This window comes from Lissotriton vulgaris, unplaced genomic scaffold (assembly GCF_964263255.1).
Source record: "Lissotriton vulgaris unplaced genomic scaffold, aLisVul1.2 SCAFFOLD_469, whole genome shotgun sequence".
Taxonomy (NCBI): Eukaryota; Metazoa; Chordata; class Amphibia; order Caudata; family Salamandridae; genus Lissotriton; species Lissotriton vulgaris.
The window spans coordinates 474,588-497,494 of NW_028243818.1; the positions used below are offsets into that span (position 1 = coordinate 474,588).

General features: G+C 44.8%; 1 protein-coding gene across 1 annotated transcript in view; it reads right to left on the minus strand.

Moving 5' to 3' along the window:
* LOC147668224 (receptor-type tyrosine-protein phosphatase N2-like) overlaps positions 1 to 22,907 on the minus strand; it is a 945,343-nt gene that overhangs the window by 383,235 nt on the left and 539,201 nt on the right. Inside the window, exon 4 of the mRNA XM_086948690.1 lies at positions 5,620 to 5,733. Within this exon, the coding sequence (XP_086804816.1) occupies positions 5,620 to 5,733 (114 nt within the window). The remainder of the gene's footprint in view (positions 1 to 5,619; positions 5,734 to 22,907) is intronic.

Consider the following 22,907-nt stretch of genomic DNA (forward strand, 5'->3'; position numbering starts at 1 on the left):
GGCTTGATAATATGCCGAAGAGAATTCCAATAGAAGCCCATGTTAACACCAGAACATGAGCTTCTATTGGAATTCTCAAGGTCATATTATCAAGCCCATTATCGCCTCTTTAGCTGCAGTTTCCTGCCGCTAAAGCTGCGACAATTTTAACACCGTTCCTTGATAATATGCCCCCAAGTGCCTAAAAACAGGCTCTCAGCTTTGCTCTGAGCAAGCACAACTGTTCATGATAAAGATCCATATACCAAACATCCAATGTAAGACAACATGTAATTTTTATACTGTGCATTGTAAAGGCTTATCAGCAGAAGCGTGTGTGCGAGATCAAGTGTGTCTGATGGGGGTAAGAAGCAAGTCCATTAATTATTTTTTAAAGCTACTATTGAGTGATAGTACAACATTTTGTAAAGAAATAAAATTATTACAGAGGTAAACTTGAGGCTGCTTATATTAGTTTGTGTGAAGATGTTTAAATGGTAATTTTCAACTATTTAAATTGCCACCACTCCCCACTCCCCCCACCTTAATGAAGTTGCAGTAGGACCTCGGAATGTGCTTCTGTCCTGTCTCTCCACTGGCTGGTCATGTGCCCTTTGCTGTTCGCATGGCATCTCAAGACTCCCAAATTTTAAGTAACTATTTTTATCCTATTAAGATACACCCACTTGGAAGGATTCAAATGATAAAACTCTTGAGTAATTGAATTGGATGACGGGTAGGATTTTAAACATTCGCTTGTGTTTCCCCAGTGCACACTGAATTTTATGCACCGAAAAAAGTTAGAAATGTAGCCTCGTAGGTTCCCTTCCACATTCTAGGCACATTTCTAACATTTTGGGAATTCACCTAGGAATTCGGAAATATGCCTGGGAAGTTGTGACAGTAGTAGGTTACCAACCACATTGCTGGTTTTCTTTTGTAAATTACATTTACGATAATGCAAAAGAATCATTGCAGGTGTAACTATACAATCCAACTTTAAAACTTCTGTTTTCTTTTAACTCAACTGAGAAAAGATTCCCCTGCATCTCAAACCACTTTGGTAAGGTGTGCTCCCCTTTCCCTACTCTGTACCAGAATTGACTTAATCTTCCACTTGCCAGGAATACAATTCGAAAGATTTCCAGGTTGGAAATCTAATGTGTAATAGTTTTTGATCAAACACACTTTTCTTTGTAACTGTGCACACAATTCCCAAGACACTCTTGCCCTGGAAAGCTCGTTCCCAGTCGCTTGAAGAATATTTACTTACATGAAGAATGTCAATCAATGAAGCCACTTGTAACGCACTGCTTGTCACCTGAGAGGATATCCAGGCACGTGCAGCAGGCAGGTATCAGATGAAGAGTCAGTTCTTGAACCCCTTCCTGAAGTGGGTCAGCAAGGGTACAGTCTGAAGGGCAGTCCAGGCTGTGGCAACGAGATGGCAGAAGAGGCGTCCTCCGGAGCGGCAGCGGCATATGTGAGGTATCAATGCGAGGACGAGGTGTGTGGAGCGGATTTTCCTGGTACATCAGTGGAAATGCAGGCGGTGGTTAATGTAGGTGGGTCCTTGGTTATAGAGGGCTTTGTAGGCGTGGTCAGGAGCTTGAATTAGCATCTCTACTGGACCGGGAGCCGGTGGAGGTCCTTCAGGTGCTGGGTGACATGGGTTCTCTTGGGCAGGTTGAGGATCCGTCTAGAGGCTGCGTTCTGGATCGTCTGGAGTCTTTCCATGAGTTTGGTGGTGGTGCCTGCATAGAGTGAATTGCCGTAGTCCAGTTGCTGGTGATGAGGGCCTGCGTCACTGTCTTCCTGGTGCTGATAGCGAGCTACTTGAAAACTTTGCAGAGCATGTGAAGTGTATGGAAGCAGCCTGACTAGACGGCATTGACCTGCCGTTTCAGCAAGAGTTTACTTTTCAGGGTGATGCTGAGGTTGCGGATGTGGTCTTTCGACGTGGGGTGAGTTCTGACAGCCACCAGGAGTCGTTACAGAGGGCGGTGTATCTGCCGAAGATCAGAACTTCTGTTTTTTTCACGTTCAGCTTCAGGCAGTTGTCCTTCATCCAGGCTGAGACATTCTTCATACAGTTGTGAAAGTTGGTCTTCATCAAGGTGGGATCCGCTGAAAGAGGGAGGACGAGCTGTGTGTAGTCAGTGTGGGATATGATATTGATGTTGTGTGATTTGACGATGTCTGTGAGTGGTGTCCTGTAGACGTTAAAGAGGGTTGGGCTGAGGGATGAGCCTTGGGGGACGTTGCAGATAGTGTGCTTGGTTTACGAGGTGAAGGGAGGGAGGTGGACTCTTTGGGTGCGCCCTGTGAGAAAGGATGCCATACATCTGAGCGAATCACCTGTAATTCCATAGTTGATCAATGTGTGCGGGGTGGGAGATGGTGTCGAAGGCTGCAGAGGGTCAAGCAGGATCAGGGCGACGGATACTCCTCTGTCGAGTAGGGTGCAGATGTCATTCGTTGAAGCATTCAGTTCTGTCTTGGTGCTGTGGTTGGCTCTAAAGCCTGAGTAGGTCATTTGAGGAGGGGGGTCTGACCTCTGCAGGTTTCCAAGCATTGGGACAGGTGGCTGTGGTTATTGAGGCATTGAGGATAGTGGTGAGCTGGCTGGTTTGGTTGGAGCAACTCGGTCAGCAGCGCTGGTGATCCAGTCATTGAAGTTCTGTCCTGTCTGCTCCAGGTTGGTGGTGATGTCAAGATGTGTGGTGCAGAGGGCGTTGGGCTATTTTTGCTGAGTGACCATGGTCGAGCTGTGGAAGGGGGCTCTGTGGTCGTTGGGGCAATGCAGGGAAGTCTGGCAAGGGTGAATTGGACGATCGAGTGGTCTGACCAGGTGAGTTCCGAGTTGTGGCTGTATCTAATCTTGTCGATAGGGTCCTGCATGTGTCCTGCTTTGTGCATGGGTTCTGTGACCAGCTGCTTGAAGTTGATGTTGTCCAATCTTTCCAATGTATGTGTGCCATATTCATGGAAAAAAGTAAAAATACTGGCAGAAATTTGCATCTGCGCCCAAGGCACACTCGGAGTAGTACGCAAGGAAAGCTATGACAGATGCAGGTTTCCAGACATATTGTTGGAAATGTGATGGGACATGCAGTGCTTAATTTTCGTCAGCAGTTGCAGGAGGAGCCACTGGCGCTTATTTTTGGGGACTGGCACTTATTTTCTCCAAACACCTTGTGATCTAGCTTAAAAGAGAGAAAATCTACAAAGGGGGAGAAAGATGTATAGCAAGATGGAAAAACAGTGACAAAGAGAGAAAGCAGGGATGAAATGGAACCGGCAAGAGTGAGAGAAGTGGGCAGGGAGGGTAGGGTGATGCATTAAAGAGACATGGGGTGGAATCATGACTACACAGCCTTGGTATTCAACAGCCCGAACTTCGACAGCACTGGCCTTGGGCACTAGCAGTTATAGTTTTACAAATTGAGCACTGGCAGACATGTCCCATGGTGTCTTATTCTTTTTGTGTATAATTCTGCAAAGCATTGAGTTTCACACAGGGGATTGGAACCTCCTTTTCAAATGAACATGTTTTCCTCTACGGGGAATCATTTTCTTAGAAGGCAGCACTTCCCCAATCCCATGGCAATCTGGAGGGGATTCATTCCCTTTCCCATTCTGGAAGGAGAGTAAGTCTCAGTCTGACCATTTCAAGAGTGGGAAAAGGTTAGTTCGGAGTTCGGGAATACCCACAAAAATATGTTTATAGGCTTTCCGAAGCTTCCAAGGTAAACAATGGCTCCAAACATTCCCTTATGACTCTTTGCATGGGAGTTATATCTGTGGATGTCTCAACAGCCATGGGAATTAAATCTTCAGTAGTAAACATATGCTATGCCTATCTGTTTGTACATTTCTGACAGACTTCAAAGAGGTATATGGCAGAAAATTCAGTTACGGATTAGAACATTTTCATGAATGGAGCCCTGTTGTACTTAAATCTTTATACAAGTGCCAAATATAGATTTAAACGCATAAATCAAGCCACTGCACACCTAAATTGAAGTTAAAAAATGGGCTTCCAATTCAGACCCATTATTTTGAATATTGTGTGGTTTGTGCAGAGGAGAGAAACCCTTTCAGTTGCGATATCCTTTTCTTCTCCTGATTTGCAGTTTTAATTCGTGTTAGGTAACATCAATGAAGGTTTCTGAAAATCCTTATATGCATAAATGTGTATATTTCGTTCATCTGAAGAGGGTAGTTGTGTAATGGGATCTTGTTGGAGTATGTGTGTATATTAAGTAATTAAAGGGATAGGGACTTAATATAGAGTAAACCAAATTGCGAAGTAACTGAGCCCTCTATAAGATACATTAATTTTATACTGCATATGTGTGACAAAGTAACCAGCACTTTCACCTTAAACAGGAAGCTTTTCTTTAAAAAGTCGGAAATCTACTTCTGTAAGTTTACTCCTATTTTTGGAGTGAACTTCTGACATAATGGGGGATTTACAAATATTCCTTGAAATGTATGGCCTATGCAGATTCTGAGGAGTACATACACCAGAGGTTTTCCATTGGGCAGAAAAGCTGCATGATTAAGACGGGCAGAAATGTGAAGAGGCAAGGGGAAAATATTTTCTCTTTGAAGAAATAGCTTCCCCATACAACATCTGAACATTTGTAGTATTTGGGGGACCTCTTCATTTAATTTATGCACTTATTCCAGTCGTTGATACTTGTATTCAAATGGAGTGGGAATCTCAACTGCTTGTGACTCTAAGCTTCCAGCTTCCACAAAATGGAAATTGTGTTGTTGTTTACATTACCAGGACACAGTTTGTCCTCTACCCCTCAAACCATGTTACTATCCGTAACACTAAACTAACAAGTGGAAAATCTGCAATACTAGTAGCGGCTACAGTAAATAAAAAATGGTGAGGCGCAAAGGCGTGCGACTCACCATAAATTCGGGCGCATTACCGCTGTGGCACTCCTCTCATCTTTCCATGAGCAGGAAGGAAAGGAAGGACTTCCTTCCTGCTTGTTGGAAGCATCTCCAACCAATCCTGGAGCTGCTCCTATGCTGTGACAGTAGCTGCTGGATTGGTGGAAGCCAGCTCACCCAGCACTCATTTTGAGGCTGAGGGCATTGCCAGCAATCCCCGCGTTGTTTCAAAACTTGTGGATTGCTGGATCTACAGTGTACATCTCAGACTGGCCATCGCTAGACAGCTGGCCAATCTGACATGCGCACTGTAGACCAGTGCTGCCATCCTACATTTATGGATTACGCCCTGCCCCCACCCTCATGCCTACACAGTGCGAGCCGGTGCAGTGGCAAATAAATAAAATGGCATTAACTCGCAGTAGGTGGGGCGTCACTCCTCCGCTCCCGAGGAGCCACCGCCCCTTACTAGCAGACATTCTGGGTGGGATATACAGAATCCTAATAGCTGTTTTACACTTAGGTAGGCAGAAACGTTTGTGAATTGGACCATACATGGTTTGTGATCTCTTCTGTATTTCACCAATAATGCATTACATTGAAGCATCTTTTTGTGCTCCAGTGTGAATGGATACCTGGTACGCTCTTTCATGGCACCCTTGTTGAATGTTTCTAAGAAATAACTATAAGAAAAAAAGTTAGCATAAAAGCACTGACAAAACTCACCTCTTTGCGAAAGCTTCTGTAGGATGGCCCTGAGGCGCTGGAGAACAGGCGGTGAAACTTCGTATTTAAAAACGTCTATCACCGGAACCCGCTGACATCTTCCAAAAACTCCATCTGTATGGAGGAAAAGGAGAGCAAAAAAGGTGTCATCTTAAATATACATAAAGGAAGCAATAATGCATTAAGGTGCATCTTACAAACCCATGTGGGACAAAAAATAATTGAGCTCAGATGCCTTGATACTGAATTATACTTTTTTTACATACTCTAATATATACTGCACAACAGGGCTTAGGGGGGAAGGGAGAGTCATTCTGAAAAAACTCATAAAGAGGAAAGTGGCCTTAAAGAGGCTGCTGGGGAAACTGCAAGTTGGTAAATCAGATGGTACTCTTCTTCAAAAATAGAGCGAAATTGTCAATTCATAATGCAATACATACATTCTAAGCATGTGACACATACACTGGTTGGACAGCTTTGTCATGGCTAGTCACCATCCATTTGCAATTAGTAGTGTGGAAAATGCAGTAACTCCACTTCCACTCTCTTCAACAATGGCTACATTTCTTAATTTTCGTCAACTTTGAGAACTTTATTAAGTTTTTTCAAAGTAAAGTGTGGGAATCCGGGGCAAAGACGATTCTGCTGAAGAAAAAAGCTGCAAACTCATTTTGCACAGGAATTTACATTGGTCTCACTCAAAACTTTTTCTTCTTGGAAATTTTACAAATGAGCACAGGTCAACACAAGTGCACAACCTTTGCCAACTCACACAGTTACAAAGGTGAAAATTTTGCACAATACCCCAGTTACATTTAATCTTTACAGAGACCTAATTACATACCATCTAATGACTGACGGCTGATAAGTGATAACTCAATAAGAGAAAGTTTTGTTGCTTTCAAGACACTTGTTCAAAAGATGTATTACCCCCTCATCTTTGTCCTCCTGGTCCCAGACTTAAACAATGTGGAGGCAACTCTCCCTCCAACAGAGGTATATATCACGCCCAGGGTCAAAGACCTTGCCTGCATGCAGACTTCTTCTATTTCTATGAACAGTATACATAGCTAACCCCTCCTTCCACCCATCCTGTGTTTTAACTATCCTCAGGAAAAGAGCTAAGCCATATTTGTTTATATGAAACAATATTATAATCCTTACTTGTTGGGTTCCTTGACACAGGATGGAAGGAACTTTTTCACTTCTGACATGCTCCCCGTCCATGTGTTGGGCAGGGAAGGGGGTGGTTCTGGCGTTGGAGCTCAGGCCGAAGGGGAGCTGCGTAGCTTTGTATCCATAACTGCTTTTGGGTGCCGAAATCTCGTAAGATTTGGTCACTCTGCAACAGTATATAAATAGGAAGGACACGTCCTAGTGCATCGCGTACCAGTTTTTAAATATGTGGGGCAATAAGGCAGCTCGTATGGAGCATTTTGTTGAGCAGGTTGTGGGACAACCTGAAGAAAATGAAGAAGTTCTGCAGATTTCCCCTGTTGAACTTCAGGCCTTAATTAAGGAGGCTGGTGATTTCACTTTGGTCAGGCTGTTAACAAACAAGCAAAAACTTGATCATAATGATGCAAATATATGCAATGCCCACAGCTGGAAGACCTCTTAAGACATATTCAGGAGATTTGGGCTTTGAAAAGACACCTAGACAAGAGGATAGGTGGTTCTATGCCCAATATAGTGATGTGGAAGTGGATGACTTACCCCTGCACAACGTCATGAAGATTATGCTCCATAAAGAGTGGAAGGATCTTGACAAACAATCTATTCCACATTTTCTTAATAAGAGACACCTTATTATAGACTTTTGATGAAGAGTTCCATCAAACACCAAAACTGAATACCATGTTGGCATCTATGGCTTCTACATCAAGATTAGCCTCAGAAGATGCTACACTTTTTCTGAGGTGGTAGACAAGAAGGTAGAGGCATCTTTAAAAAGATCATATTCAGCCACAAATATCTCTATCAGACGTATGCAGCCTAGGTCACTCAGACATTGCTAAAGGACTTACAAACATTGTATGACACTGTGCAGAGTAACAAGAACACTACAGATCTGTTATCTAACATGGAACACCTTGCCCAGTTCCTCTTTGTTATCACATTTTATAGTCTTAGGGCACATCATCATTTGCTCGGGCTGCAGTAGCAGGCCAGAGATTGTATCCAAGGATACCTTGGATGCAGTCAGAGATCTTTGAACCAAAAACATTCTTTTATGGGACAGAAGCTTTTTGGTCCAGAATTAGATCAGATGATTCAGAAAGCCGCAGAGGAGAAGAAAATTTGTAAGCCTTTTTCAGCTTGTGGAAGAGAAGAAGTTCTTGGTAACTAAGAAATCTTTTCAAGAGGCACAGAACAGACGTTCCTTTCAAGGTAGGGCACGTGGTCGGAGGTGAGGGGTGACGCGTTTAGTATCAATGGCCAACCAACCAGTCAGGATAGTCAAATCCAGTCACAGAAATGACTATCGGGAGGCAAGGTTAGGTCGGTTCTGTCCTCAGTGGGAGGAATGCATTATGAACAGGTGGGTCCTGGAGATCCGATGAGCGATTACATCCTGTGTTGAACCTCAAGGTACTCAACAAGTATGTTTTGGTGGAACATTTCAAAATGATTTTAATTCAGTCCTTAATTCTGTCTTTTTCACTTTGGATTTACACGACTTTCATGTCCCAGTTCATCTAGCCAGGAAAAGATTTCTTTGATTTGCTGTTGGCAACTAGCATTTTCAGTTCCATGTTGTACCTTTGGTTTACTGACATATCCCAGGGTGTTTTCAAAGGTACATGCTCCTGTTGTAGCTGTTTTGCATTTACAGAGCATTTCTATATTTCCATACCTTGATGACTGATCATTAGCTGCTTCTTCTTTTTTAAAGGCTCAGGAGCATGTACAGGTTCTGACTGCGACACTGAAGAAACTGGTTTTCATCATACATTTTCCAAAGTCTCAGCTGCATCCATCACAAGACAGACTGTTCATTGAAGCCCAGTTCAATACCATCTTGAGTCGAGTGTTTCTTCCCAGCTCAAGCATTGCTGTTCTCCAAGATGCGATCAATCATCTCAAACAGCAAACCAAACTGTCGGCAAGAGCAGGTCTCAAAGTGCAAGCATTAAAGGCAGCCACAATGATGGTGGCTCCATTGGCGCGGTTCTATCGCAAGCCTTTAGTGAATCATATCTTGCTTCACTAGTCGCTATATTCTCCAAATTATGATCACTTAATCCCAGTGACACCTCAGATTCGCCGTCATCTGAATTGGTGGCTAGTGTCCAGCAATTTGTCAAAGGACGTTCCTATGCAACCCCCGTCCCTGAGACAGGTCACTATGAATGCCAGTCTCTGGGGCTGGGAAGCAGCCCTTGGGAAACAGGAAAGGAAAGGTCACTTGCCATCATGGGAAGTCAGTTAGTCTTCTAATTCTAGGGAGCTAGCATCAGTATGGCAGTCAGATTTGCTTCACAATTGGAGGGCAGGGATGAGGCTGTAAGGACAGACAACCAGGTGACATTGTGCCACTCGAGCCGTCAAGGGGGTACAAAGAGCTGGAAGCTAAATCTGGTTGTGAATCAAATTTTCTCTAGAGCAGAGATTCACCTTCTAGCCTTGGCACCAGGGCATTTCCAGGGGAAAATGAATTTCAGGACTGACAGTCTCGGTCAGAACATGCCTTCTTCCATTACGTATCACCTGTCAGTGAGGAAGTTAAATGAAGTATGTGCACTGTTCGGCAGGACCTGGATCGACGTGTTCACATCGCCCCACAAAGCGATTCTTCACAGCTTCTGTTCAGAAACTTGGTATCCCCATGTCTGGGCAATCAATGAGTTTTCAATTTCTTGGCCTCCATGGAGACTGTATGCATTTCCTCCTATTCCCCTTCTCCTGACGGTGCTGCAAAAGATTTGCGAGGAGAGGAGCATTGTGACCCATGTAATCACAGCAGCTTTGGTTCCCATTCTTGATGAGTTTCCCCAAAGGGGGATATGTCTATCTATCCCTTCAGCCTCCACCACTTCAGTTTCCTGCTCTTCCAGGCATCCAATTACGACATCTCAAATTGACGGCTTGGAATTTGAAAGGGTAGGCTTGGAGCAGCATGGTTGCTAAAGGTTGGTTGCTCTCGATATTCAGGCATTGAGCAAGCCATCTACATTAGCCTCATACAAGAAGCACTAGAGTTCTCTCTTTGAGTGGTTGATTCCAGACATCTCGATCCCATATCCATTGATTCCTTCCAGATTTTGGAATTTCTGAGGGATGCTTTTTTAAAGGGACTAGCCCTCTCCACCTTGTCTTCTCAATGGGCGGCCATCAGTGCCTCTCCTGTCTCCCCATTGGTCTCCAGGTTGCTGTGGGGGTTCAGAGGAAATATACAACCACTACACATCCAATTCCTTCATAGTATCGCTCAGTTGTTTTGAGAGGTTTGCAGATAGAATCTATTGAAACTCTAGAATCATCAGATCTAGCTTGGTTGTCCACCAAGACAGCCTTTTTGATGATCATTACTTCTGCTAAGAGATTTGGGGAATTGGGTGACTTGAGGGCTCATTTTCCATATTGTTAGTTCTTTCTAGATAGAGTTGTCCTGAGAATGGATCTCAAATTAATTCCCAAGGTCCGTTCATCTTTTCATCTGGCACAAGCGGTGGTCCTTCCCGTTTTCCCCGCAGATTAAGATAGTGAGGTTCCATCTTCTTTGGATGTCAAAAGAGCTTTGACTATTTATTTGGGCCGGACAAACAAGTTTAGGACAACCAAATCCCTCTTTGTGTCATATGGGTCCACCAACAAGAGTAACAAGGTATGAACTCAGACACTCAGCATAAGGGTGTAACAAGCAATATCCCAGGCTTATAAATCTCTTGGTGAAACCACTCCATTAAAATTTCAGGGTCGGTCCACTCAGGTGGTGACAGCATCTTGGGCAGAACTAGGAAAAGTGTCTGTACATGAGATATGTCATTCTGCCACTTGGTCATCTCGTCAAACTTTTGCTATACACTATAGGTTAGATCTGTCTGGTTCAGTGGGTACTTTTGGTGCAATAGTTTTAAAATAGCATTGATGTAATTGCTGTTCAAATAAATTGTGGTTTGAACATCATTTGTTGATGATCCATGTTTTAGTCACTTGTTACATCCTCACTGTTTGGGTCTGGGACAAGGAGGACGAAGATGATGGGGTAATGACTCTACTACTTACTGGTAATCTTCATTACACCAATTCGTAGTCCTTCTCATCCCAGACCACAACCCTCCCTCCATCCCGTTCTGCACCTCTAATTAAGTTTGACTTAATTAGAGGTGCATGTAAACAAGGTATTTGACCCAGGGCATGGCATACACCTTTGTCAAAGGGGGCGCCCCCTCCTTGCTGTTTAGGACTGGGATGAGGAGGACTATGAATCATACTAATGAAGATTACCAGTAAGTAATAGAGTCATTCATGCTCCTGAATTATTATTTGATTATTGTTACCGGCACGGATAAGAATAAGAGCAATGTACATATGATGTTAGGTGTAGGGACTGCATCTACCAAAATGAAATAAGGCCTTACTAATGGCTTAAATAATATAAAATGGTGACAAGAACTGGGAGTTTACAAAGCCAGGTATGCCCAGACATTGGTCTTGAGCACACTGTGCCACTGGAACCAAGTTATACCTGATTGTTGAGCGCTAATAAGAGAGAAACCGGTCTTGGGTTGTTTGTGTTCGATTCGAGGGAGAGTTGGCCTGGCAGTTCAGGCTGGACTGCTCCTATTGGAGTACTAATTTGCATATGGCTGGATCCAAACTGTGGTGGCATGGTGTGCAAAAAACAACAGGCTAGGATACAGGGCTGGCTCATTCACGGGGGCGGAGGAGCGTCGCCCCACTGCTTACTCTCAGTGCGAGAGGCAGAAACATAAAATGGTCTTATGAATACCATTTTATGTTTCTGCTTCTTACACAGTAAGAAAGCAGAAGGCAGGGCATGGCTGGGGACGGGTGGTCCTGCCCCAGGCAGGGGAGGAGTGACTGGACCACTGTTGTGGGTGCTGACTGTTTGGTCGGCCTCAGGGCCGGCCAAACCAGTCATCCACACTCTCCGTTTTCTCCATGCAGGCTGCATGCAGCTTGCATGGAGAAAACGGCTTCCCCATAGACGCTTGTGGGGTCAGTGTACCAGCCAATTACAGCTTTGTAATTGGCTTAGGGGATGAGAGGGAGGCTGCCCGCTGTCTGCTGCCTGCTTCCTGCGAGGAGCAGAGAGAATAGACGTGACCCGGGAGCGGAGGCGAAGGTAAGTTTTACGTCTTTTTTTAAAATTAAAATTACACTCCCCACCACCCTCTCCACGCGACCCCCTGCCCACCCAACACCCTGCCCCCGCCCCCGCCCCTTCACCCGCGAGTCATGCCAGCCGCAACTGCTGGGATGTGGCCTCTTGTAATTATAAGTGGCTGAGATTAAGTCAAGCATTCCATCCATCACCTTTTTGTAAAGCTAAGTGGGACAGGTATGCCTAGATGTGGGTCCTGTGCACACTGAGGCACTGGAACTAGCTATGCGGGAATTATAAATCCTACAAATGGTGAAACTGGTCTTGGGTTATTTGTGTTCTGGTTCAGGGAGGACCCAGCCTGTCAATTTGAGCTGGACTGTTCCTATTGCAGCAGGATCAAGAGCGATTTGCATATGGCTCGTCCAAATTTAGGTGGCATGGTGTGCAAAGAAACGCTGTATTAGGACGCAGCCCGTAGTAATTACTAGTGGCTCAAATTAAATCCAGCATTCCATCCATCACTTTTTTTTTATATTTCACTCTTAGTAACTCCATTCTGCCCTTTCACAAAAATCACCTCCGAACACAGAGTAGTTCCCTTCAGCGCCAGTGACTATTATGGCAATGTATGCTTTTTAAGATTAAAAATATGTTTGCTTTTAGCCAATTTGTTTCAGGTTGATGAGACCATGGCAGCTTCCCCAACAATAATGTTTTCCAAAAACCATGATAAGACAAAACAAGCATTGACAGCTTGTGCCAGACCTATTGGCTTTGCCACTGCTTTTTTTGTTTGATAGTTTTCTTTTTCCGAACAAGGAAAACAATTTCAGAAGAGGAGAAACTGAATGGGAAAACCCCTTCCTCTACAGTGCAGCCAAATATATATGGTGACCACTTTGTCTTTCCCACCTTGTAATAAACGTGCTTCATCATAAAAAGAATTATATAATTTTACTTCCACAAGCTTGTATGTAAATGGGCTGTAAATATTTCTCGTTTTTTTAATTTTCTGAAATTTCCTGGAGATCTCTGGGGGAACTTAAATTGTCTCAGTTTTCCAGGAGTGCTCACTTGCATAAGTATTTACACATAAATGTAACAAGTGTACATTCATGCATGTGTGTTAACAAACGCATATGCCTTTGCTAACTTTTACTTTTCCTTTGTTTCTCTATAGACAAATATTTTTTCCATGGATAACCTTTTTCTGCTTCATTCTGACCACTTTTAGGAGTGGTTCTTATCCATTTGCAGTCTTCAAGGTTTCTTACTTCTACTCGACCTTAATTGCCAAGTGGACTTTGCCAAGGGGACTAGACCGCTTTTATAACGATTTTTGATTCTAGGACATTGTACTGTGCCTGTCACTTCGCATGGGTCATCTCCCCCCCCAAAAAAAAATCCCACCTTTTTCACTTTTTAATACTGATGCATATCCATGGTTTATGTTGTATTTCCTTATTCGCATGGGACACAACAGCTTCAACACCCAACCAGCGAACGCCACGTCCGACACGACCGAACCAACGCCCCCCAACACCACCCTCCGCGCCTGGACCCCGATCAGCACCGAAGACACCGTCCGCATGATGAACTCCATCCACTCCGGATCCCCGACCGACCCCTGCCCTCACCACGTCTTCAACAAGGCCGACACTGTCATCGCACCCCACCTGCGGGACATCATCAACACCTCCTTCACCACCGCCACCTTCCCTGAGAGCTGGAAGCACGCCGAACTCAGCGCTCTACTCAAGAAACCAACAGCGGACCCCACCGAACTCAAGAATTACCGCCCCATCTCGCTGCTCCCGTTTCCGGCCAAAGTCATCGAGAAGACCATCAACAAGCAACTGGCCGCCTTCCTCGAGACGAGCGGATCCCTCGACCCCTCACAGTCTGGCTTCCGAGCCAACCACAGCACCGAGACCGCCCTCATCGCTGCCACCGATGACATCCGCACCCTGATGGACAACGGTGAAACAGCGGCCCTCATCCTCCTAGACCTCTCCGCGGCCTTCGACACCGTCTGCCACCGCACCCTAGTGCAGCGCCTCTACAACGTCGGAATCCAGGAGAAGGCACTGGAATGGATCATCTCCTTCCTCGACGGAAGGACCCAGAGAGTCCGCCTACCACCGTACAAATCAAAGGCCACCAAAGTCATCTGCGGCGTACCCCAAGGATCCTCGCTGAGCCCAACCCTCTTCAACGTCTACATGAGCCCCCTCGCGGCCATCGCACGCCAACACAACCTGAACATCATCTCCTACGCCGACGATACCCAGCTGATCCTCTCCCTGACCAACGACCCCGCCGCCGCCAGAGCCAACCTTCAGGAAGGAATGAAAGAGGTAGCCGAGTGGATGTCGACCAGCCGCCTGAAGCTGAACTCGGACAAGACGGAAGTCCTCATCCTGGGATCCTCGCCCTCCGCCTGGGACGACTCCTGGTGGCCCCCCGCCCTGGGAACCGCACCCAAACCGACAGACCACGCACGCAACCTGGGCTTCATCCTGGACTCCTCCCTCTCCATGACCAGGCAAGTCAACGCCGTCTCCTCGTCGTGCTTCAACATCCTGAGCATGCTACGGAAGATCTTCCGGTGGATCCCCACCGAGACCAGGAAGACTGTCACCCAGGCACTCGTCACCAGCCGACTGGACTACGGCAACGCCCTCTACGCCGGAACCACCGCCAAGCTCCAGAAGAGACTCCAACGGATCCAGAACGCCTCAGCCAGACTCATCCTCGACGTCCCACGACACAGCCACATCTCCGGACACCTAAGAGACCTGCACTGGCTCCCGGTCAACAAGAGAATCACCTTCCGTCTCCTCACCCACGCACACAAAGCCCTTAACGATCAAGGCCCGAGCTACCTCAACAACTGCATCAACTTCTACGCTCCCAAACGACACCTCCGATCAGCCAGTCACGCCCTCGCCGCCGTCCCCCGCATCCAAAGAGCGACAACAGGAGGAAGGTCCTTCTCCTACCTGGCCGCCAAGACCTGGAACTCCCTCCCGACCGACCGACCTGCGCCTGACCCAAGACCACCTCGCCTTCAGGAAGAAGCTCAAGACCTGGCTGTTCGGGTAGTATCAGCACCCCCCCCCTAGCGCCTTGAGACCCTCCGGGTAAGTAGAGCGCTCTATAAATGTCTATGATTGATTGATTGATTGACCCTTTTATTTTTTTATTTTTATAAATAGATTTTGACCAGCATGCGTATACTCTGATTACATTGTATTATACTTATTTTTTTAACATATGTAAATTCTTTCGATGTACTCTTTTTTCTTTTATCTGGTTTCTAGCTTGGCCCGATGGCTGGTTCCTCCTGAGTCAGTCCTCCTGGCGACCTGTTTTCTCTCTTGGGGGTCCTATTCCTACATGGCCACCATACTATTTTTTCCTCTTTCTATGACTATTCTATTCCTATGGGTTTACTTCCAAGTGCATCACACACTATTGATGGACACGCTTCTAGTTGGACCGGCACAAGCACTTGGCACTTCTTCCTGTCCTATCACGGACTCTTGCCCGACCCCCTATTCTGCATAACTTTGGTACAGGTGACACCAGAAACATTATTCCATGGTTTCTCTGCCACCTTGTCATCCATTACAGCGCAATGAAACCTGCACCACCATGACCAGAGGGGCTCCATTATCTATTTTACAGAGGTATGGCTCCCAAACATGGCCTTTATCATATATACACTCTTCCTCACACGTACCTTACAGCCATCAGTCCATCTGCTTAATTATTCTATCTTCTTTTAGGTGCATTCTCCATACTGGGTACTCATGGCCATTGTCCTTCCCTTGATCAGCTGTTGTGCTGTCAATTGCTACCCTGAGGTGAGCCATACCGATGGAATCCTGCATGCGTTTGGCACTCATGCCTTCATCATGCCATCATTAGAATGAACGCGTTGTTAGTATGCATTCGTTCAGCATGCATGTTGTTATAACGACTTGCTTTGGAGGGGCGCTGGACTTTGGAATAGGATCATTTACTATTCCAACTCCAGTCTGCGCAAAAGTAGGGAGTGTGTTGGACTTTAAATCCAACACCATTCCAGCAATGCGCCCCCTCTGATGCAAGTCGTTGTAACGACTTGCCTGCCTAACAAATGTGTGCTAATGACGCGTTCGTTCTATTGCAGGAGTTGTGAAAGCACAGCGTGATTCTGGCTTTGTCCTAAAGAACGTTTCCTGAGCCATACTCCTCCCTTTGACCTGCACATTTTCTGAAGCAGGGGGCCTTTCACAACACCCTAACTTTTTCCTTTCTTTAATCATTTCAGTGCCTGTTTCCTCACTATAATGGTCTCCTCCTTACCTGTTTGTGCCTTCACAAATTAATACATTTTTACACTATAGCCTTATAGTGACTTTTTGCCTTTTCTCCTCTTTATCATCTGCCGTACTTGCTTGGGCTCCATAGTCCCTCGAGTCCTGATGATGATCCCACATCTCTAATAGGATTGAAACACTGTTTACTCCATCATGGGCCCTGATCATTGTGCATCTCTACTTAAACTGGCTGTGCTATCCTTGCCAAACTGATAAGCACTTGATTACCTTTATCACACATGGGTATCACTTATAAGTGACCACCAGGTACATTTATCACTGGCACTTACTGCAATGTTATCTGCTTTTTGGATGTACATTTTCTAATGAAATTACAGGTTGACCGGTAGTGTAGTTCCTATATTCCCAATAGGCTCTGCGCATTGGAATAACATATACTATAGTTTAGACGTAGGACTGAGGTCGAATAGGTCTCTATCGAATATATTAGACTTAATTGTGAGTGCCAGCTAGCTCAGAGGTCACTAGAAACTTTCTCGAATTCACAAGAAGGGATTAGTTTCTGACAACCGCATAAACATGACAACTTTGTTTCCACAGGACAATAAACGTATCTAGACAACTATTTCACTCAGTCGATCGTGCATGCTTCGTTTCACCAGAAGTGCAGAGAAATAGACAGACAGGCGTTTTCAATGAAAAGTATTTATTGAACAGTCTTGTTTCTCAGGCAGAGGAAATGAACTGCTACAATCGTAATACTGGTTGCAAAGTATAATGCATACAGTACGAAGAGTATTATAAAATAATACTGTAAAAGCATGGTATGGTTTCGAAGCCATATAAAATAACATAGAATACATACATTAATAAATAATGACTAAAAAGTACTCAACTGGTGTTTCTAAAATACGCCTACCCCAGTGTACCTAACCTAGGTCTAGTACGAGGGATAGAAGTAAGTGAGGTGTGGCTTAAGTTTAGTATTCTTTTTGCCAAGAATCTATTCCAAGAATTCTCTAGGGGTCTAATCAACTCTGTGCCTTGGTTTAGAATGAAGGAGGTCTTGTATATCTCTCTCAGGACTCGATTTCCCAGCAGCCCGCAAGGGTAGCCTGGAAACACTGGAGCTGGATTTCTCGGCAGGAGAAAAGACAGCGTCTCTCTCAGTGCATCAGCTGGAGGGTCGTCTTCCTTCTGCACTTGCTGCAGCAGGGCGTTGGGCAAGTAGATAGTCGAACTGCTCCAAACCACCGTGTGTTTGCCTGGGCAAATGTGGGCATATTTATACCTTGAAGGTGCCAAGTTTGTCGTAAGGTTGGACATAATAACGTCATCAAAGACTCAGTTCTTTGAAAACTCCTTGAGTTCTTGGATAAATCAATATTCAAGCAAGGGGAAGTCCCTGACTGCTGAAGGCGGGTTTTTCCAAGAAATCGTTGTGGATTCTCGGAACTAGTGGAAGTAGCCATGCCGTATTTGAGCTGCATAGGCTAAGTCTAAATATTATTATTATTATTATTATTATTATTTAATTTTATAGAGCGTGTAGTCACCCGTAAGTATCCCAGCGCTAAAATCAGTACAACTAGGAGTCAGCAAGGGAAGGGGAGAGACAGTTTAAGGGAAGAGGTGGGTTTTCAATTGTTTCCTGAACCGTAGGTAGTTGGAATCGGTTCTCAGGTAGTGCGGTAAGGCGTTCCAGAGACGTGCGGTGTGAACCGAGAAACGTCTTCCTCCTGTTCGGGCCTTCTTAATTCTGGGGGTGACAATGAGGTGTTCCTGGTCGGAGCGGAGGGATCTAGGGGCTTTGTATGGTTTGATAACTTTTTTTAGGCTTGGGGGACCATTGTTTTGGAGCAGTCTGTGTGCTAGGCAGAGGGCCTTGAACATCACACGTTCTCTAACCGGAAGCCAATGGAGACACTTCAGCGCTGGTTTGGCTGAGGCTCTGGCCGGGGTGTTAGTAAGGATCCGGGCAGCTGCATTTTGGACCCTTTGTAGTTTATTCAGGGTTGCCTCTGGGGCCCCTAAGTAGATGGAATTACTAAAGTCGAGCCTAGAAAGAATCAGTCCTTGGATCAGCAGTTTTTGAGAGTTGTGGGGGAGTAGGGGCAGGATCTTTCGAATTGACCTGAGCAGTCCAAAACACGTACCGGCTACCTTTTTTGCCTGTGTTGCAAAAGATAATTCCTTATCGAGCCAGACACCCAGGCTTTTTACCTCTGGTTTCGGATCTGGGATCGGGCCTAAACAGGGTGGCCAGATGTTATGAAGTGAAGTGGGTCCCTTCTGGCCAAGGAGGAGAATGTCAGTCTTTGAGCCGTTGAGTTTCAGAGACGATCTATTCATCCATCCTTGTATCTGCGTCAGACAGTTGTAAAGGTCCGCAGGTTGTTGTTTCGGATGAGAAAGGGACACCACTAACTGAGTGTCGTCGGCATAGCTGACGATGCTCACTCCGAACGGGATAACAACCTCCTCCAATGGGGACATGTAGATGTTAAATAATGTGGGCTCAGGGAGGAGCCCTGAGGCACGCCACATTGGAGGGGAGTGTCGGAGGAGCAGGTGGTGTTCTCCCAGATTTGAAAGGAGCGTTGACTCAAAAAGGACGATATCCAGGACAGAGCAGTTCCTTCCACACCGACGCTCATGAGTCGTTGGATGAGGAGCTGATGGTTGACGGTGTCGAAGGCCGCACTGAGGTCGAGGAGGATCATATGGTTATGATTTCTATGCCTATATAAGGATAGGGTGATTTATACCTATATATGGGCATGAATCGGGAAAATTACACTAGGGTCCTATATTCATATACAACAGACCTTTATTATGAGTAAATCTGTGACCATTTTCAGGGTGGCAACATCCCTGCCAAAGATTTGTGAACTCCTGTACAATCCCATACGTTTGATAGTGGTAACCTGTTTATGGAGGTATGCCTGCCACGGAAACACACAGCCTGCTTCTGTGAATAGGAAATGACACTATGATGGTCTAAGTTTATATGTGAATAAATCAAGTTACAAGTGTAAATTCATATTAATGAATACAAATCACACTCATAACTGAAGGTCTGTGCTAGAAACACCAGATAGCACTGGCATAAAAAATGATATTTAGAATACCCAATGCAAGTAAATAATAGCATAACTCCATGGAAAACTAAACTTCACAATTGTAGTGAATTAATATACAATTCTGAATATGCAGTAGAAACTACAGAGCTTAAGCAGGGTTTTTAGGGACAGATGTACTGTGAATAAATTCACAAAAAATAGGTCACAAAATCGGCACTGACTTTTTGGGGAACTCGACTCTGATTTTGCAAACTGACCAGTATTAATTTTTGGGGACCAATGCTTATTTTTCCTCAACAAAATTTGACCCAAAACAATAGAAAAACACAAAAGGCTGAAAGTAGGGGGTAGAGAAAGACAAAAAAAGAGGTACAAAGGAATGAATGAAAAAGAGCCTGCAAGAGTGAGATGGACAGAAAGGTAGTATTCAGTGGATTAAAGTGGCATCAAGTGGAATCTAGACTAAACAGCTTCTGAGTGGATACAATCAAATGGAAGGTGGCCTGCTAACACAAAATGTAGGTTGTGATTAGGTCCTCTGGTACCTACTTTTTTAAACATTTCTAATAGTTTTTCTAAACATTTTATAAAATAATACAAAGGCAATAAAGAGGAGAAAAAAGAAGACCTATCGCATAGTAGGATATTTTGGTTAGGACACAGTATACCAAAGAATTTTAGTACGGTCGTAACATAAATCATTATAAGATAGCTGGAGGTATGCCAGACAACAATAAATGTATACTAGGTGTTCATTCTGGTAGGTTAACCCAGTCTACTATCAGGGTTTAAAAATGAGGGGAGAGGGAAGAGAATAGAAGAATAGTCGAATAGGATAAGAGAGAGAATTAGAGGTAGAGAAGAGAGATAGGGTGAGGGGGGAGTGGTAGAGGGAGGATGGGAGGGAAGGAGTGGAGAGGAGAAGGAGAATAGGGTGAGAGGGAGTGGGGAGTGAGGAGGGAGGGAGCAGAGGGGGTGGGGTTGGTGTGAATCAGAGGGGTGTGGAGAGAATTTAGTACTAAATATATTTCTAGTGTAGGAGGCGGGGGTAGGGGTAGGAGGTAGTAAGTATCTGCTACTGACTCAGGGAGAATGAGACTTTATGGCGGCAAGTGATTAGTAGTGTATGAGTCTAGTCTTAACCAGATTTTTGTTTTTTCCTTTGATGAGACTTTCATGTAGATGTTTAGGGAATTGTCCCTCCCACACCCGGGTGGTAAATTTGACCCCCCCCATGTATGGGTTGAAAATTTGGAAAGGTGCTTCCATTCCGACAGGATGAATTTTAGACCTGTTCAAACTAGTAAGTCCCAAAAATACATACTTCTTCATTTAGACGGTGGGTTATTTCCGGGGAAAGTAGGCCCAATGCTATAGAAGTGAAATCGGGAATAAAATTAGTATGCAGAATCTAGGAGATTGTGTCACTAATCTCAGACCAGAATTTATTAGGGAATGTGAATTTGAGGAGCATGTGTTGTAGATGTCTTTTAGATCCCTTATCTCTTTTATGCAGATCCAGCAACTGTCTGAGTGCCAGAGACCGAGTTTAAAGAGTTTGGAAGGAGTCCAGGGGACAATACATGTGGTTCGTGGCCTGCATTGTGCTAGGAAGGGTGCAATCTTATTAGTCACAAGGTTAGACCAAATGGAGAGCAGTTTTAGGGTGTTGGCATGCAAGGTGTGTTTTTTTTATTCAAAATAGCTTCCCATGTACTTTGAATTGATTTTGGGGTGGTAGATTATGGAGTTAAAGTTTGGAAGAAATATGTCCCCCTGCAGCAAGGGGCCCTAGATGGTGGTGAGAGCCGAGATAAGTGTAGGCCTGGTGGAGCTCGGGGACTTGACAGCCATCTTCTCTGGCGGTCGCAACGCCTCCCCACCCCCTTTTGGTATCAATTTCTAAACCCCTTAGCAAGTTGGAAAAACTTAACTTAATCACTAAATGGGCGTAGTACATTTTAATACATGGGATTCTGTAATTTGTGTATATTTGCCCGTCTGTAATTTCTTTATAATCGGTGGCTTTTGACGCACCCAGTTGCAGCTTATAGAGAAAAGACATCAGAACTCGAGTATTATAAGTTCCAACATCACAATGCCAGCAGCCGAGGCGAAAGGTAGGTCAGGTCACAGAGCAAAATTGAATCAGCTGTTTAAGGCAACAAAAGCAGGGTGTTGCATTTCTTTCTTCTGCTATATTTTTTGGCTTACTATGACAAGCAGAGAGGACATGTTTATTTTCTGCACTCTTTAATTAGAGGAAAGCTAGATCGTTCTGCATTTTTCTACACAAAAAAACTCACTTGTATTGAATTGTTTCTAATATATGTTTGCAACAAATAAATAACAGGTTTTTGATGTGTTTAGTTTTGCACTAGAGGCTTTTTTTATTCCTCATGTTTGCAAGCATGCATACTCAATGCACCAAGGTTTTAAGTGGTTTATGGGAAAGGTGATAGTGTGATCATGTATTATATGGGATAAAGTACCCCCTGATGTACATGATAAGGATATTGCCAATCAACTTGGAGTTCCATACCCTTATAAAGTAACTCAGCCTTCGGCCTTGTTCCTCTGTATGGTTAAGGAACTCCTTGGTGACTTGCAATAACCTTAAAATGTATGACAGGGGGTACTTTAACCCTTATATAAAAAGAGTTTTAGCGTTTGCAAACCCTCAAATATACTGAATCAATGGATTTGCCAATACTTTACCCCTTCATGCATTTGGTATTTGGAGTCCTGTTGACTCTTACACGAGACCAAGGGTAGCAAGGACAGGTCCAGGGTACTATAGGACAAGACGGGGATAGCAATTGCCACCTTGTCAATCCTTAATTGAAGCCATGCACAATAAAAGCTCAAACATTCAAAGTAACCAGAAGGGCTCCTTAGTTCTGTGTAGTTTGAGACCTTGACTGATAATACCAGGTATTAAATCTCCAGTAAACAGAGTAAACGTGTTTGGTGCTACAAGTGTGTTTTGGCTGCAATTCAAAAATAAAGGGGAATGACACACTGGTATACACATCCCTTTCATAAGGCATATTAAGCGTTTTGGGCTTGCAGATAGCACTAGCGATAGCAGTAAAACAGATGAGCATATTTTAAACTCAGTCCTAATCGGAGGTAGGTGAAAAATGGAAACAAACACAGTGCGTACATATTTTTTTTGCCCAGGTCTAAATGGCTGTTAGACGGGACCTGGAGGGTCGGCCGAGGACAAGGGGAGAGGCCTCCGGGGAGAGCCGCCTCCTAGCGATCGTACAGACAAATAACTTCCCCCCCCACAGATGGACACCACACACGGATAAGGTTAACGCTTTTTATATGCAGTTCTTGAGGTAAGGTAATACGGTACAGTGAGACCAGGATACGAGGATCCTCTCAATTCTAGTCTCTGGCAGGGAAAGGGGGTAGCGGGACAGTCTTGTTACCAATCTGGTATTGAGGTGGAATGATGATAGCTCACAATCCTCGAGCTCGGCGTTCTGGAGGGTCGGGCCGCGGCAGCGCCAGCAGGTCCCGAGGAGGTCGTAGATAGCAACGGGCCGCGGCAGCGCCAGCAGGTCCCGACGA